The sequence below is a fragment of the Heliangelus exortis genome, chromosome 17 (genome assembly GCF_036169615.1).
Source record: "Heliangelus exortis chromosome 17, bHelExo1.hap1, whole genome shotgun sequence".
NCBI lineage: Eukaryota > Metazoa > Chordata > Aves > Apodiformes > Trochilidae > Heliangelus > Heliangelus exortis.
Window position 1 is genome coordinate 6,083,948 of NC_092438.1, and position 13,570 is coordinate 6,097,517.

At 35.4% G+C, this 13,570-nt stretch overlaps 1 protein-coding gene across 2 annotated transcripts in view; it reads left to right on the plus strand.

Annotated features, from left to right (window-relative positions):
* Positions 1–13,570, plus strand: part of CYTH3 (cytohesin 3) — a 45,022-nt gene that overhangs the window by 18,570 nt on the left and 12,882 nt on the right. The window contains exons 2-6 of one of the 2 annotated variants that reach the window (XM_071760431.1): positions 4,348–4,430; positions 4,962–5,026; positions 5,446–5,512; positions 9,566–9,684; positions 11,638–11,718. In XM_071760431.1, coding sequence (XP_071616532.1) covers positions 4,348–4,430; positions 4,962–5,026; positions 5,446–5,512; positions 9,566–9,684; positions 11,638–11,718 — 415 coding nt within the window. Of the gene's footprint in view, positions 1–4,298; positions 4,431–4,961; positions 5,027–5,445; positions 5,513–9,565; positions 9,685–11,637; positions 11,719–13,570 lie in introns of those variants that run through there. The other variant, XM_071760430.1, reaches the window with a different exon arrangement.

Genomic DNA, 13,570 nt, shown 5'->3' on the forward strand with positions numbered 1-13,570 from the left:
TTTTTTACCTTCCAAGTATCCTTCCTCTTTCCCATTGTTATCTTATTAGGAAAAAAAAATACAGTCCTAAAGTTTTAGGATTTCAGGATGTCAGAGGTCATGTCATTGCTCTAAATTTCTGAAAATGTATTTTTCTGTGGTAATAGAATTAATGTTGTTAGACTTTACCAGAAGCCAAAAAGAGCAGTATCTTAACTGCTTAACTGTAACTTGGCTGTGAACTATCTCCTTATCCTACAGTAAAAAATGTTACCAGGAACATCTTGTGATTGTGTAATTTCCAGTACCTAAACAATCAGAATGATGGATGCGAGTTTGAGGTTTTCTTATGGGCTTGTCCACAAATGTGCTTTCTGGCCACAGTGTCCCTTGTGAAATTCCTCATGCCACTGACTGGTAATTTTTGTATGTGAAATGCTGTCATGTGCAGGATTATCTTCCCCTCTTAATGGGAAGTGTGGTCTCTCCTGTGCTAAAACATGTTAATTTTCTTGCACATAGCAAAAATTAATGCAGTAAGGCAGTTAAAAGAAGGAAGCAATCAAATCTAGGTAGTTTTACTGACTGAATTTAATGCAGATATAGTTTGGTCTTGCACTGTGAAATAGATGTGTTCAGGAGGATATCCTCCTACAAAAACTTGTGTGGAATTTTTAGTAGCCACAAGTGGTCACAGCTTTGTTTATCCATCCCATCTGAAAGCTGGGAAATGTTCCTATAATTAAGTTTTAAAAAAGAGAGCATGTAGGGGGAAAGGAAGAGAGAGTAGCCTGAGAATATCCGTTGAGGCAAATGTCTGAGACAATCAGATTTGATCTCGGAGAGGAATGTTTATTATTTTAAAGGCCAGAAGAAACACATGTACCCCTTCTGTGTATGGGCGAGGAACAGTTTGTTTAGTTTTAAGCCTTGCATTGTGTAAATACCTGTACACTTGCAAGGTCTTTTATTGCAGGAAAATTAAATTCTATCTAATTGTTCTTTGCTTGGAATGGGAATACTTAAGACCACCAATTTGTGGCTGACACAGAAGGAAACTATGAAACCAAAAAGTCAGTTGATCAGTGAGAGTAAGGGAGTTGTGTTGCTTTGTAAGTAGAGTTACAGAATTAGTAGTGTTTTATCTGTGGTTGGGTATTGTTTGATGTTTGTTTTCTGCTGGCTCTGGATTCTTTTACTTTGTCCACATGAGACACTGAACTCTGAAGTCAGTTAAATGGTGAAGTGAGGTTGCTTTACACCTTGGCCAGTGACTGCCAGCTGAAAGGCTAATAAAAAAAAAAAAATACTTAAAACAGGAATTTTGGATTATGAAATACCCTTGGAGAGAGAGCTGGAAAGGAATTAAATTTTGCTTCTGAAAAAGATAATATCAGGGATATGGACTTGAAAAGTGCTAGCTTTCTATTACAAAATTTTCACCTAATTTTCCCTAACCTGTGGGGCTTTCTTTGCAAGCTGATCTGTTGCAGTTCTTTCTCAATCAGGAAAAGCCTTTTTTTTTTTTTTTTTTTTTTTTTTTTTTTTTTTTTTTTTTTTTTCTGCCTGCTTGCTGAAAAACACTTCTTACATGTTCATAAATGTCAACGTTCTGGGCTAATGCTCTTTTTTGGATACTGTACTTGTGCTGTCAGCAGAAAATTATTTAATAAAGTGACCACAACTGCAGGACAATTCACTGATTGCTGTGGATCGAACAGTGCACTTCAGAGTCATCCTCATAAATCAGTCATTCTTTCTGCTGGTAGTGTGAGTGGAAATTAAATACTATACTAATAGATCATGGAAGCCAAGAAGTACTGTTAACTTTTGCTCAATATTTTTTTTTTTTTAATGCAAAGATAGTGGGTCTGATATTATTACTAGTATTTAAAAATGTTGCATTAACATGCAGTGTTCTCTAAGTGTTGTCTTCTAAATGCTCTGCAAGTGCAGGATCTTCTTTTCCAGCAGGCATTTTTTACTTGCATCTGGCAGATAAATACTTTATGTTATTTCCTAATGTACAAGGCAGTCTGGCTCCATTTAGTTTATTTCCTTTTTGTCTAACAGCATAATTAATTATGCTGTGAGGGTTGTCTCTCTGCTGCAGCTGTGATCAGAGGAAAGAGAAAAACACATCAGTCTCTGGGTGCTGTAGCAGAAGGATTGAGGTGTTTGATTTCTTTTCTTTGGTGGGTTGCTTGAGCATAGAAAACTGTCACAATTTGTGTTTATTCCAGCTGGCAGTTTCACTCTATAAATTCCAAACTTGTACCGGGGAGCTTTCACTGTGCAGTAAGATAAGGGAGATGAAACTGCAGTACCACTCACTGACCTTCTGCTTTGGGAAGAGTTCCTGTTAGCAGCTAATCCAGATATTTTGTAACACAGCTTGGAGAAAAAACAAGTACTGTCTATGAATTCTAAATATTTAATGCTTAAAGATTATTTTCTATTTGGGATCTGATTAATATTTCCAGTTCTCAATGAAGGTGAGAATTACCAAAATGTCTACTGTGGTAAAAACTTAAAAAATTAAAAACTTACCAGTACTGGTACTGCAGCATTTTAATCTAGTTCTATTACCAGTGTAATACTGCTAAAAAGTTTTAAGGGTACCTGGGTGCACTGTTTGCCTTTTTAATAACCAGCGTTGGGTAACAGACTTAATTTTTTTTAATTGCCTTACAAATTGGAGTGTTAGTCTATGTAGGTAGTATGTATTTGGTCATAAAATCTGTCGAGTTTTGGTGGTTTAAGATCTTAGAGTATTCATGTAAGACAGATTTGATGTAGGCATCTATATTGATAAGGTTTGATGTGACAAGAATCTTACTGGTATTTGCATGCAAGGAATTTTTAGGACTAAGTGGATTTTTGATGAGATAAAAGGAAAAGAGGAGGTAAACATATTGAAGTCTGGTATTTGTTGAACAGGAGACTAATTTCTTAAGCTGGAAGTAATGTAATCATAGTTGTGTCTGGAGTAGTTAAATGAGATCATTTGCCATAGTTACTTCATGTCTAATAAGGTCTGTTGCCATTTGGATTTTATATTATGAACTGAGTCCTAAAAGGGAAGGAGCTCAACACTGGTTGTTGAAAATAATAATTATGTTTCATTGTTAAGATTTGAACAGTGACTGTGTTTCAAATGTGTCTTTAAAAACGTCTTGTAAAGCTGAAACTTTGCTTGTAATCCTGTAGCTACAGTCTGTTACAATTGTATGTGACCTAAAAAAACAGTTTTGGCCATCCCAAATGACTGCATTTGTTGTGTGTTGCTGTTGGGACAGAACCATTTAAATATCTTAATATTACCTTCATTGTTCTATTTCACTGAGCTAGAAGGAAAAGCTGTTCTATAATTAGGGAGCTATTTCCAAGAAAGTGGGTTGCATTAAAGCTGTCACTGTAGATCACTGCAGAGGAGGTGAATATTTGTCATTGATGTACAGTGCTGTGCAAGCCAGTGAAAGTAATCTCTATCCAAAGAAGTTTCTTGTTAGGGAAAATTGCTCAAGAAACAGCAATTAGCAGAGGATTTGTGCAAATAACTTTTCACATTTGCTGGTTGTCCTGCAGAGACTACAGGGCAAGGGGCTGCCTCTGGAGTGAGTGACAGCTGTGTACAGAAACATGTTTGCATCTTCACTGGCAACCAGTTTTTATCAGCAGGGTAGTATTTATTTTAGCATATCCAAGGACTTGACTTAAATACTTCAGACTCATTTAAGTGATATTATACAAAAGCATGCATTTAAGGTACACTATATTAAATAACTGATAATGACTGTGTATTTAATTGTATATCTTGCTAACAGAAAGTATTTGCTGTTCAGGATGTCAGTAGTATTGTACTTCATCTCTGCTCTACAAAGTAACCACATGAAGTAGTACCACTAAAATTATGAGATTGTCTGAAATCAGCACCAGGGTACACATTGTGTATATAGCTCTGGCTGTTCTTTGGCTTTTTTCCCCTGAAAGATAGTAATGTCTTTTTAATCATAATTCATTTGCTTGAAGATTTTTGGTCTGTATAATGAACTATTATTATAATTATTTCAGAGTTAAATTTGGCAATTAAGCTGTAGAGCCAAGTCTTACTACACCTTACATGATAACAAGTTTCCTTTAGTTGTCTGTCTGTCTTTCTTCTGAAAGATAGATTCTGTCCATAATAATTCATTGAAGTACCTTAATATAGAGTTCAGTTACATTAGATTTGGGTTTAGGGTGGGAGACTTTTTCTGAAAATTATCCTAGCTAAAAAAACCCTAATATTTAATCAGGTTTATTCAGTTTTCTGCAATGATGTATGCTTGCAAATGCTAAGAGACTGCCTGTTTTGCTTTATTTTAGTGCCTGATGACCTCTCCTTGGAAGAAAGAGAAGAGCTTTTAAATATTCGTCGCAGGAAAAAAGAACTGATTGATGATATTGAGGTAGTTGATTTATCTGTAAAGATCCTTAGAAGCAGATTAAGTTACAGTAAACTGCATAGGTATGAATTCCAGGTAATGGTTTTAAAAGCATATGAATGGCTTAAGCTAAACACTACTGCTGATGAATAGGATTTATACATTATTTGTGTGTTTTTAAAAATGGTGATGTCCATATTTATGTAATGTGCATATGTATGTATTTGATATCTGTAATGAAGGACTCGTTAAATAGCAGATTTGCACATAATAGAAGAGTGAGAAATCTGGGTAAAGAAATCTTGTACTGAAATGTGTAATGGTGATCTTGTATTAATACTCTGACCTGAGCATACACTAGGAGTTCAGATCCATGTATTTAACATTCATTCAGCTATGGTAAAATCTGTTAAATATCAAAAGAATTCATAAGATTAATCACTTTTCGTCAGATGACTAGCAAAGAGAAAATAAAACCTAACCAATACTGTATTCATATATGATTATTTAAAACCATTTAATGTGGGTTAACATGGTCCTTCCTTCTTTTGGCAGAGATTAAAATTTGAAATTGCTGAAGTTATGACAGAAATTGATAATCTGACTAGCGTAGAAGAAAGGTAAGTAACATTAGCATATGGACATGATTCAGTAAGACCTTCCAGGTCTTCCAGGAATAGAAAGTAAAAATAGTTTTATTGTGCTAGATAAACATTTTATTCAGTCCCTTCTAAGGTCTCTAAAATCTGCCTTCATTCTATTTGGGTGTGTAATTCATTTGTCTAGAGAATATGTTGGATAGATCGTAGTATTTTAGACTGTCCAGCTGATAATGGTGTAGTTCTCTGAAGCTGCAGGCACTTGAAGGAACTGAAAATTGTAGCATGATTTTCCCCCTTAGAAAAAGTGAATTCTCGTTTTTGTAATAGAAATACAAAATAGCCAAAATACAAATGAAAAGAAGCTCATCCAGCAGTTACTGTTTTTTAAAAGACCAACTGATAACTGCTTGTTGTTTCTTCTTTTTCTCCACATGTAGCAAAACTACACAAAGAAATAAGCAGATAGCCATGGGAAGGAAGAAATTCAACATGGACCCTAAGAAGGTAGAGAATTTTTTTTCCATTAGTCAGAAATCAAGTTCCTGCTTGATCTATGACAAATACAGTTGTGTGTTCTTAAGGAAACATTTCAGATAATAGAAGCTCACAGGCCTCATTCATATATCCTGTAATATGCTGAACACAGGATTAAATTAGAAGCAGTCATCTAGTCATTTGCTGGCCATGTGTGCTTTTTTCACTTTAACAAACCTTTTTTGATAATGGAGGTTATTTATCAACAACTAAATATGCAGGGTATTGATTGAACTGGCTTGCAGCAAGATCATTTGCAGCTGTTGGAGGTGTTCTGTGTGGATGTATCAAATACAGTTCAGTATCTTGACATTTGGTTATTAATGAGATGATACACATTTTTTATGCCCTCCTATTTTTGGGTCTTCCAAAATACCTTTAATATAGTTTTTAATTTGTTCTCATACAGACTTTTATATTTGCATATCTAAATTCTGTTTGTGAGAAAGGCATGTATGAGTATCTGTATGTGTTTATAGATACAGACATACATGTGTATATGTGACTTGTACAGACACCTGCAGGTAGAAACTTGGTTACCAGTTTCAAGAAGTCTACACAGTGTTTAAACAAGAGGTAATTCTCTGGAATGCCTCTACTTTTAGCATTTGCTTTTCATTTTACTGCTTTGTTTTACTGCTTTTGTTGTTTATAACTGAGATTCTGTTTTGATTTTGTCAAGTCTTCTTTAAGGTCTGTTTTGAAATCGTTTGGCATTTGTTTTCCTATGTTAGTTCTTGACATGTTTTCTTTCTGATTTTACTGAATTAATTTTGGTGGCTTTTCTGTAACGTTCCAAGTGCTGTGATGTCTGCTATTCTTCAGACTGTTTTGAGTTTACCAGAGGCGCTCAAGTACTTTGAGATGCAGGGAATATTTTTAAGCTGCTGACCACATCTTTTATTTTTATTTTCCTTTTTGGTGACTGTCTAAATGCTGTTCTGTTTAGAGCAGAATACCCCCAGTTCTCCTCATAGTTTGCTGTTGTCCTTCAGCTCTTTCATGTGTACAGTTTGTGTCGAAGTCACAGAATTATGTCAGATGCTCATTCCAATGTTAACTATTTTTTGTTAGTGTTCTCACTGGGTGAAAGTATTTCTATAAATAGATGCTGTGGCTGCAATGCTACTGTAACATAATTGAAATGTGGTTAACAGACTTACAGTAGTAATTTCTTAATATAACGTGTATGAATCTGTGGTGGCCTGCAGTAGCTGCTCTAAAGCTGGATCATCATGTAGTTTGCAGCTGCCTCTTTAAATTATAGGCAGCTAAAATACAAGTCCTTCTAATGTTGGTAGAATAAACTCGGGGTCATTGCAAAAAGGGTGCTTTTCCTTCAGAAGCAGGAGATAAGATGGCCTCCAGAATTAGGAATGTGTAAGAACTGCTGTAATAGTACAGGCGCTGAATTCCCCAAGTTTTCTTCTTTAGAACCAAGTAAAGGAGGTCTAATGTTTTGGTATTATCAGGAACACAGTGTGATAATTCTCTTCTGCCTACTTCTAAGACCTTTACATGTTCCAGTCTGTGTAGAGTTCTCCCAACCCAGCAAATCCTCATTCAGAGTAGCTGTGTTTAGCACCGTTAGGGGATGTATCATGCAACTTGGTGTTTGGGTTTGGGTAGATGCTGTGGGAAGGGCTGCCATGGTAGAGGTTGTAAAACACATGTTATATGTGTTTTACACACTTCAGATCCCTTGGAGGACATAAAGATGTGCATGAAATTCACAGCACTTAAGTCAGGATTGGCTGCATTGGGCCCAGATATGAAATCTGGATGACAAAGGCAAGGTTTAAGTAACTGCAAAATTTATAATTTAATTACGGTAAAAGCTGTGAAATTCAAAGCAGTTTTAATTGCACTGACATAAAAATAAATAAATTATGCAATATTGGTAGTGAATATTAAAGGTTGTTGTAGCCATGAATTTGGAGAGTGGGTTGTGTCAAACTGGTCTTCAGTTTCCTGTCAGTCTACACAAAGAAAACTTGCATCAAGACAAAAGATACTGTAGGAGTTAATGGGAGTTTGGCTGGCCTTTCTTACCATTTGTTCCAAGAACTGGATTTGTTGTCCCAGACAAATTCCTTTTTCTGTCTATTCACTTCTGGTTGTGTAACATCTGGAAAAAAAAATACAGAAAAAGGAAAATTAAATTTATTTTTGTAATATGTCAAAGTATCTGCCTCTGTGCACAGGAGTTTACTCTCCATGCTTCTTCTAATCATGCCCATTATATTTTTTCACTAACTTGTATTAGTTTAAAACTATTCTGGTCAGCCTGTTTATCCTGAGTGTGAGTAGTATGGTCCAGGTGTTGAACAAAGGAATCTACAGCTGCTGTTTCTGGTGTTTGTTAGAAGAAAGGTTCTCTGTTGGTTGACAGAGCTGAGACCTTTTTGAATAGCTTGGCAAAGGGAAAAAAACATTAGGTTTGAAGTCAAATTAACTTTTTTTGTACAAATATTTAGTTACCAAATAGGCTTTGAACGGATAATTTTTGAGAAAGACCCAGCTACTTCTGCATCAAGACAAAATGGATATATTCTTTGCAACAAAATCGTGTCTATTCTGATATTGCATCAAAATATTAAGTTTTCAGAGTCAGAACACTAGCCTGTCACTGAAATGAAATTTTCAGATGAAGATAAAATTGTTTTGAGAGAATTGCATTCTGGACATTTTTTTAAAAAGCTTCAAGCCTTACAACATCACAGTTGATTTTCTTTGTTAAACTAGCTCAGGTTTTGGTTGTTTTTTTTTTTGACAGGCAGGTAATCACTTAATTATAAAAAAAACAGTTTCAACCAAACAGAAAGATAATGGATTTTTAAAATGTTACTGGAGGACTTCTATGCTGTATCAAAAAACGATGAAAGTTTTTCTACTTGTAATGAAATAAAGAAGAAATATATTCACTTACAGAAATTGAAGAACTTCTAATATTTCTGAAATGATTAAATAATCTAGTAAAAAATGTTCTGAATAATTTACTTAAGATCTTTGGTACATATTTGGAGTCCAAAACATTGGCAGCTTACTTACTGCTGCCACTTCTGCTTTTCACCAGCCTGCTGTTAACAGTTGTATGAAATCAGCAGGATGAGCAACATCTCTGGGGGGGTCGGGTGGGGAAACAAGGAGTGCTGTCTCTTCATGACCTGCTGAGTGGTTGGCATAAGATCCCTCCCATCCTTTACACAATCTTTGTATAACTCTTAGTCTCCTTTCTTTACCGCTTTGCAGAAAGTTCTCTGGGGCTCCTCAGAGGGTGATAGGGCCTGTAATTTTTGGAGGCATAGGAGTCCAGGGGCTTGAGCAAGTGCCCACTGGGACAGGGTAAGACTCTCCTCCGGGCTCTGTGGTAGAAGCTTGACTGGGTCATGAGCAGTCCTTTGTGAATAGTCTGTTCAAGTCCTTTGTGAATAGTTTAGCTCCAGCACAAGCAAGAAGTCACTGATAATCCCAGTGTCAGCATAAATTCTTATAAACCGGTTTCAGTATCTTCAGCCATGACTTCTATTGCAAGTAGTGGCTTGGTGTATTGGGTTGCAGTTTGTAGATTATAACAGATGCTTTATTTTGTGTCATGGTGGTAATTAAGTTTTTCCTACGTACGTTCATTACATGATTTTACAGATTATGTCTCTCCAGACATTTATGCAATATTGTGAACAGGCCAACTCACACATTACCTCCAAAGAGCAACATGTAAACATAATTGAATTAGTATTTGATATTTCTATTGTTGAGGGATTCAAACTGCCACCTAGTACTTGTAGCCTTAAAAATGTATTTTCATCTTAGTCTTTAAACCAGTACTAAATGTAGCTTATCTAACTGAAAAACATCTGTTTACCATTTCATTTAAAAAATTCTGTAGGCTAATGTAATTCTTAATGTGCTGTGTATACGTCTGTGTCAGTATATTAATACCAAATGTTATGAGTGGTATTTACATAAATGCTTATGGAAGAAAGCATAACATTGCTTTTCCTCTGGAATTGCTCTTCCTAGGGAATACAGTTTCTGATAGAAAATGACCTCCTGCAGAACACTGCAGAAGACATTGCACAGTTCCTTTATAAAGGAGAAGGATTAAATAAAACGGTAATTGGAGATTACCTCGGTGAAAGGTAAAAACAAAACTATTGAAACTTTTTCCTGAGCATACTTACAGGTTTTGGTAGTTACCTTCCCTTTCACAGTGCAGAATTTAATAACATAAGCTTTTGGAATGTCTGCAGAGCTGTACTACAACAGTTTTGGTAACTCAGACAAGGAGTGATGTGCAGTCACTGGTAATTGGATAGTAAAGATACCACTTACTAAAATGGGTAGCTTCTGGGACAGTGATTTGTGTGATGCATATGGCAGTGCATATTATAGATGAGTTTTGTTAAATTACATATTATCTTTGTATTTACATTTGGACTCTGAGGACATTTTCTTTTAATTCGCCACTCCTGCTCAGGAGCCTGTCATGAATTACTTCTGCATTCTAGCTAAATGTAGCTGAAGAAGAGATGAGAATAGTTAACAAAATTAAATATTTATATAACATTCTGCCATAAAGAGATAAGTTTTAATTACCGACTTTTGTAGTGTTACATCACTCAGAAAACTGAAAAAAGTAAAATTCTATGATTCTATGAAAACATAACAAGGTAATACGTAAAAATGTACAACATTCTATAAAAGATGTAGGATTTCTTTATATGTATGTAAGTCTTCACTTTAAAAACAATAAGTGGCTTTCAAGACCTTTCATGATACTTGACTTGAGTCTTTTGAACTGTACCCGGCCACAAGTATCACTATTAATCCAGTCTACATTAAGCCATAGAAAAGCAAAAAATGAAATATAAGGTGAATATTTGTTCTGAATTACTGCTTTATGTCCATGTAAGCAAAATCAGTATTTGGCTTAGAGTAACAAAGTACATCTACAGAGTATTCAAATTTGTTTTAGTATTGTGCCACCTCATTTCACTGCACTGAAAAGTACTCACTTGAGTGAATTGAGCATTACTAAATTTTATGACAGTTGCTTCTAGAGCTTTTGTGTTTTTCTTTAAACAGTATGGGGACATCCTAATGAATGCATAGTTTGTTTTAAGGTATTTTACTCATGAGTCTTATGGGTTAGTCTGGGCTAGTAATGCAACAGATAAATTTTGGTGGGTGCACACCTTTCTGTTTTCAAGAGGAAGCTGATATGCAACATTCTGTCTTGGTGATGTGTTTAAACCACACCCTGACGATTATAAGCCTTTAGTTTCTGGCAGATGAACTCACTGGTGGTGTAGACTAAATTATGTCTGCATCCAAATAATGTTGTGTTTTTTTATGTTAAAATGTTACTTCTGTGTTTAAACACCTTTGCATCAAAGTACAATTTGGCTCATGATTCACACAGAAATATAAAAGACAGGTGAGACAAAGCCCATTCAAAACCTATTCTGATTTTAGTAAACTTTGATGTAATCAGTAAATTATTTTTGAGAATGGAGTAAGAATATACTGCATACTAAACAGCTCCTTTAAAAAGCTATTCTTTTTCTTCAGTACAATCATTTGAAGAATTTCTGTTCCTCATCTTTGTACATAACTTAATATACTGCTTTAAATTTTTCTGTTCTTGGAAGAAAAAGTGGAGTAATTTATTTTTCATGTGTTGTATGCTTAAAGAAATTAATTTTACGTTAACTGTTGTTTCAAGAGTTTGACACAATTTCCACAAAAAACTTTTTACTGGATGTATTTATCAGGTATCATCACATATCGAGGCAGATACAGTAATAAGAAATGTGAAGCAAAGAAGGCCAGGCCATTTTGGGGTCATTTATATAAGCAGTGCTAAAATCTGTTCAGGTGTACTGACTCCTGCTAACCTACTTCTTAATGTCAGCCAAAATGGGGAAAACACCAGTATTAAATATTAAAATACCTCTCAAATAAATGATGATGACTTGATTTGATGAGTATGAATGTTTATTTTCTTGCTTATTCTCAGGAGCAAATAGAGAACTATCAAGCCTTTAAAGTTCAGAAATGTAATTGTCTGTTTCCCTCTTTGTCTTTCATAGGGATGAATTTAATATTAAAGTTCTCCAGGCTTTTGTTGAACTCCATGAGTTCGCTGATCTCAATCTTGTACAAGCCTTAAGGTGAGTAAATTCTTTTTTTTGGACCTGAGCTTCCTTTATCAAATTGGATGTTAATGAGTTACTGTGCTGATTTATTTGTCAGAAAGCTGATATACTGCTTAGCACAATTATCTGCATTACTATACAGGTCAGCAGAGACAGCTCTGTTTTAACCCCTTCCAGTTGCCAGTGTGTGTGCTGCTTTTGTGAGAACTTAAAATTATTTCAGATGAATGCAAGCTACTAAAATACAGCCATAACTCTTTGGTCTGCCTGCCATATCTGGACATTTGAGGCTCTGTTTTATATGTTACCCCAGAGATAGCTAAACAAACAAACCCAACCCAAGGAAATAAATAATACTGTTTGCTGCCATCTTCTTTCTCCTTTCCTTGTACATTAATTTGTTCCTCTGGGCAGGGGGGGTGGAATCCCACTGACCATAATCAGTAATTATGTTTAGTTATAAAGAGATATATTTTGAACCAAGTGATTTCCATATATTTCCCTCAAAGTACCCACTTGTCATGTGAAAGAAATATCTTAGTATACTTTTTTTTCCCCTTGCTGGGTTAACAGTTTACTGGGATTGCTTTGGGATGTCAGCATACAGTGACCTTGTGAAATCCCTTCTCATCTTGGTGGAAATCCATAAGAGGTCTAGCAAATTAAGTTGATTTAGACAGTTCTGCCAGCTTTATTACCACAAGTGACTTCCTCCTGACATTAGATAAATTGAAATGTCTGTGTAATCTTTGATTCTAGTGCAGTGCCTTGTGATGGAGAGTCAGACCAGCTTTGCTATGGTTGAGTGATGTAGTGATGATAACTTGAGTTGCCTGGGGCCTGAGCTAAGGAAACATTTTCTCTGGCTGCTGAAGCTTCTCTGGAAGGCTTCATATTCCTATCTCTTTTAGACAATTTAACATTGGGTTTGACTTTATTACTCCCTAGCAGCTGCTACTATTAAATGTTTGTATTTTGGTAGCTTACAAAATTCGTGATCTGGGTTGGAACCTTGAATGAGGTGAGTAAAAGAGTACAAAGAGCTGACAAATTATAGCCAGCCTGCACCACTTCAGTAGTGTCCTTAAATGAAAACAGATGAAGACAGGAATAAATGGTTATTCTGTTGGTACGCAGTGTACAGGGAATATTGAGAAGTTGTTTTGCATGGCAGAGCATGTAACTTTGCTGGTTTAGATCCTGTTTTAATTTAGATAATTTTTTTGTTAAGAAAAAAAAAAGAGGAAGTGATTAAATTCATTGGAACTTTTTAGTGCCACAGTGTGCCGAAAGTATATTTGTGAAGACTTCTGTCCTGTATGCATTCCAGTATACCTGTATGTAGAAAGAATTAAGTTATGAATGTAAAAACTCTGTTTCAGTTCATGCTGCTAAACTGGAGCACAGATGTCCTGCATATATTACAAAATTACTGAGGTGATACAATGAGTCTTTAAGATCTGGGCCTGATTCTTCTAGGGTGAACTTACACTTAACAGGCAGCACCTACCTAAGCAATGGAGATTTTCTTGTTAATGCTATCCCATTAATGTTTGAGGAGTTCAAGTAGAGATCATAAGTGTTTATATTCCTTGCTTCTTTCCCCTAGCAGAAATATTTTATATAAAGTGTCTTTTTATACTGTAAATAAAGTCTGAGTGTTTATTGCTTTTAGTAGCCAGGAACCCAAGGAGGAATGAACTTACTGTTTCCCCACAGCATTCTCATATCAAAAATGGGATGCATACAGAGAATTACTTACTAGTTTGGAAAAAAAGAGTCTCAGAATATGAACTGCTATATTATCTTGCCTGAAAGCATGCAGTATTGCTGGCTGAATTACTGGGCTAGCCATCTGTGCATGTTG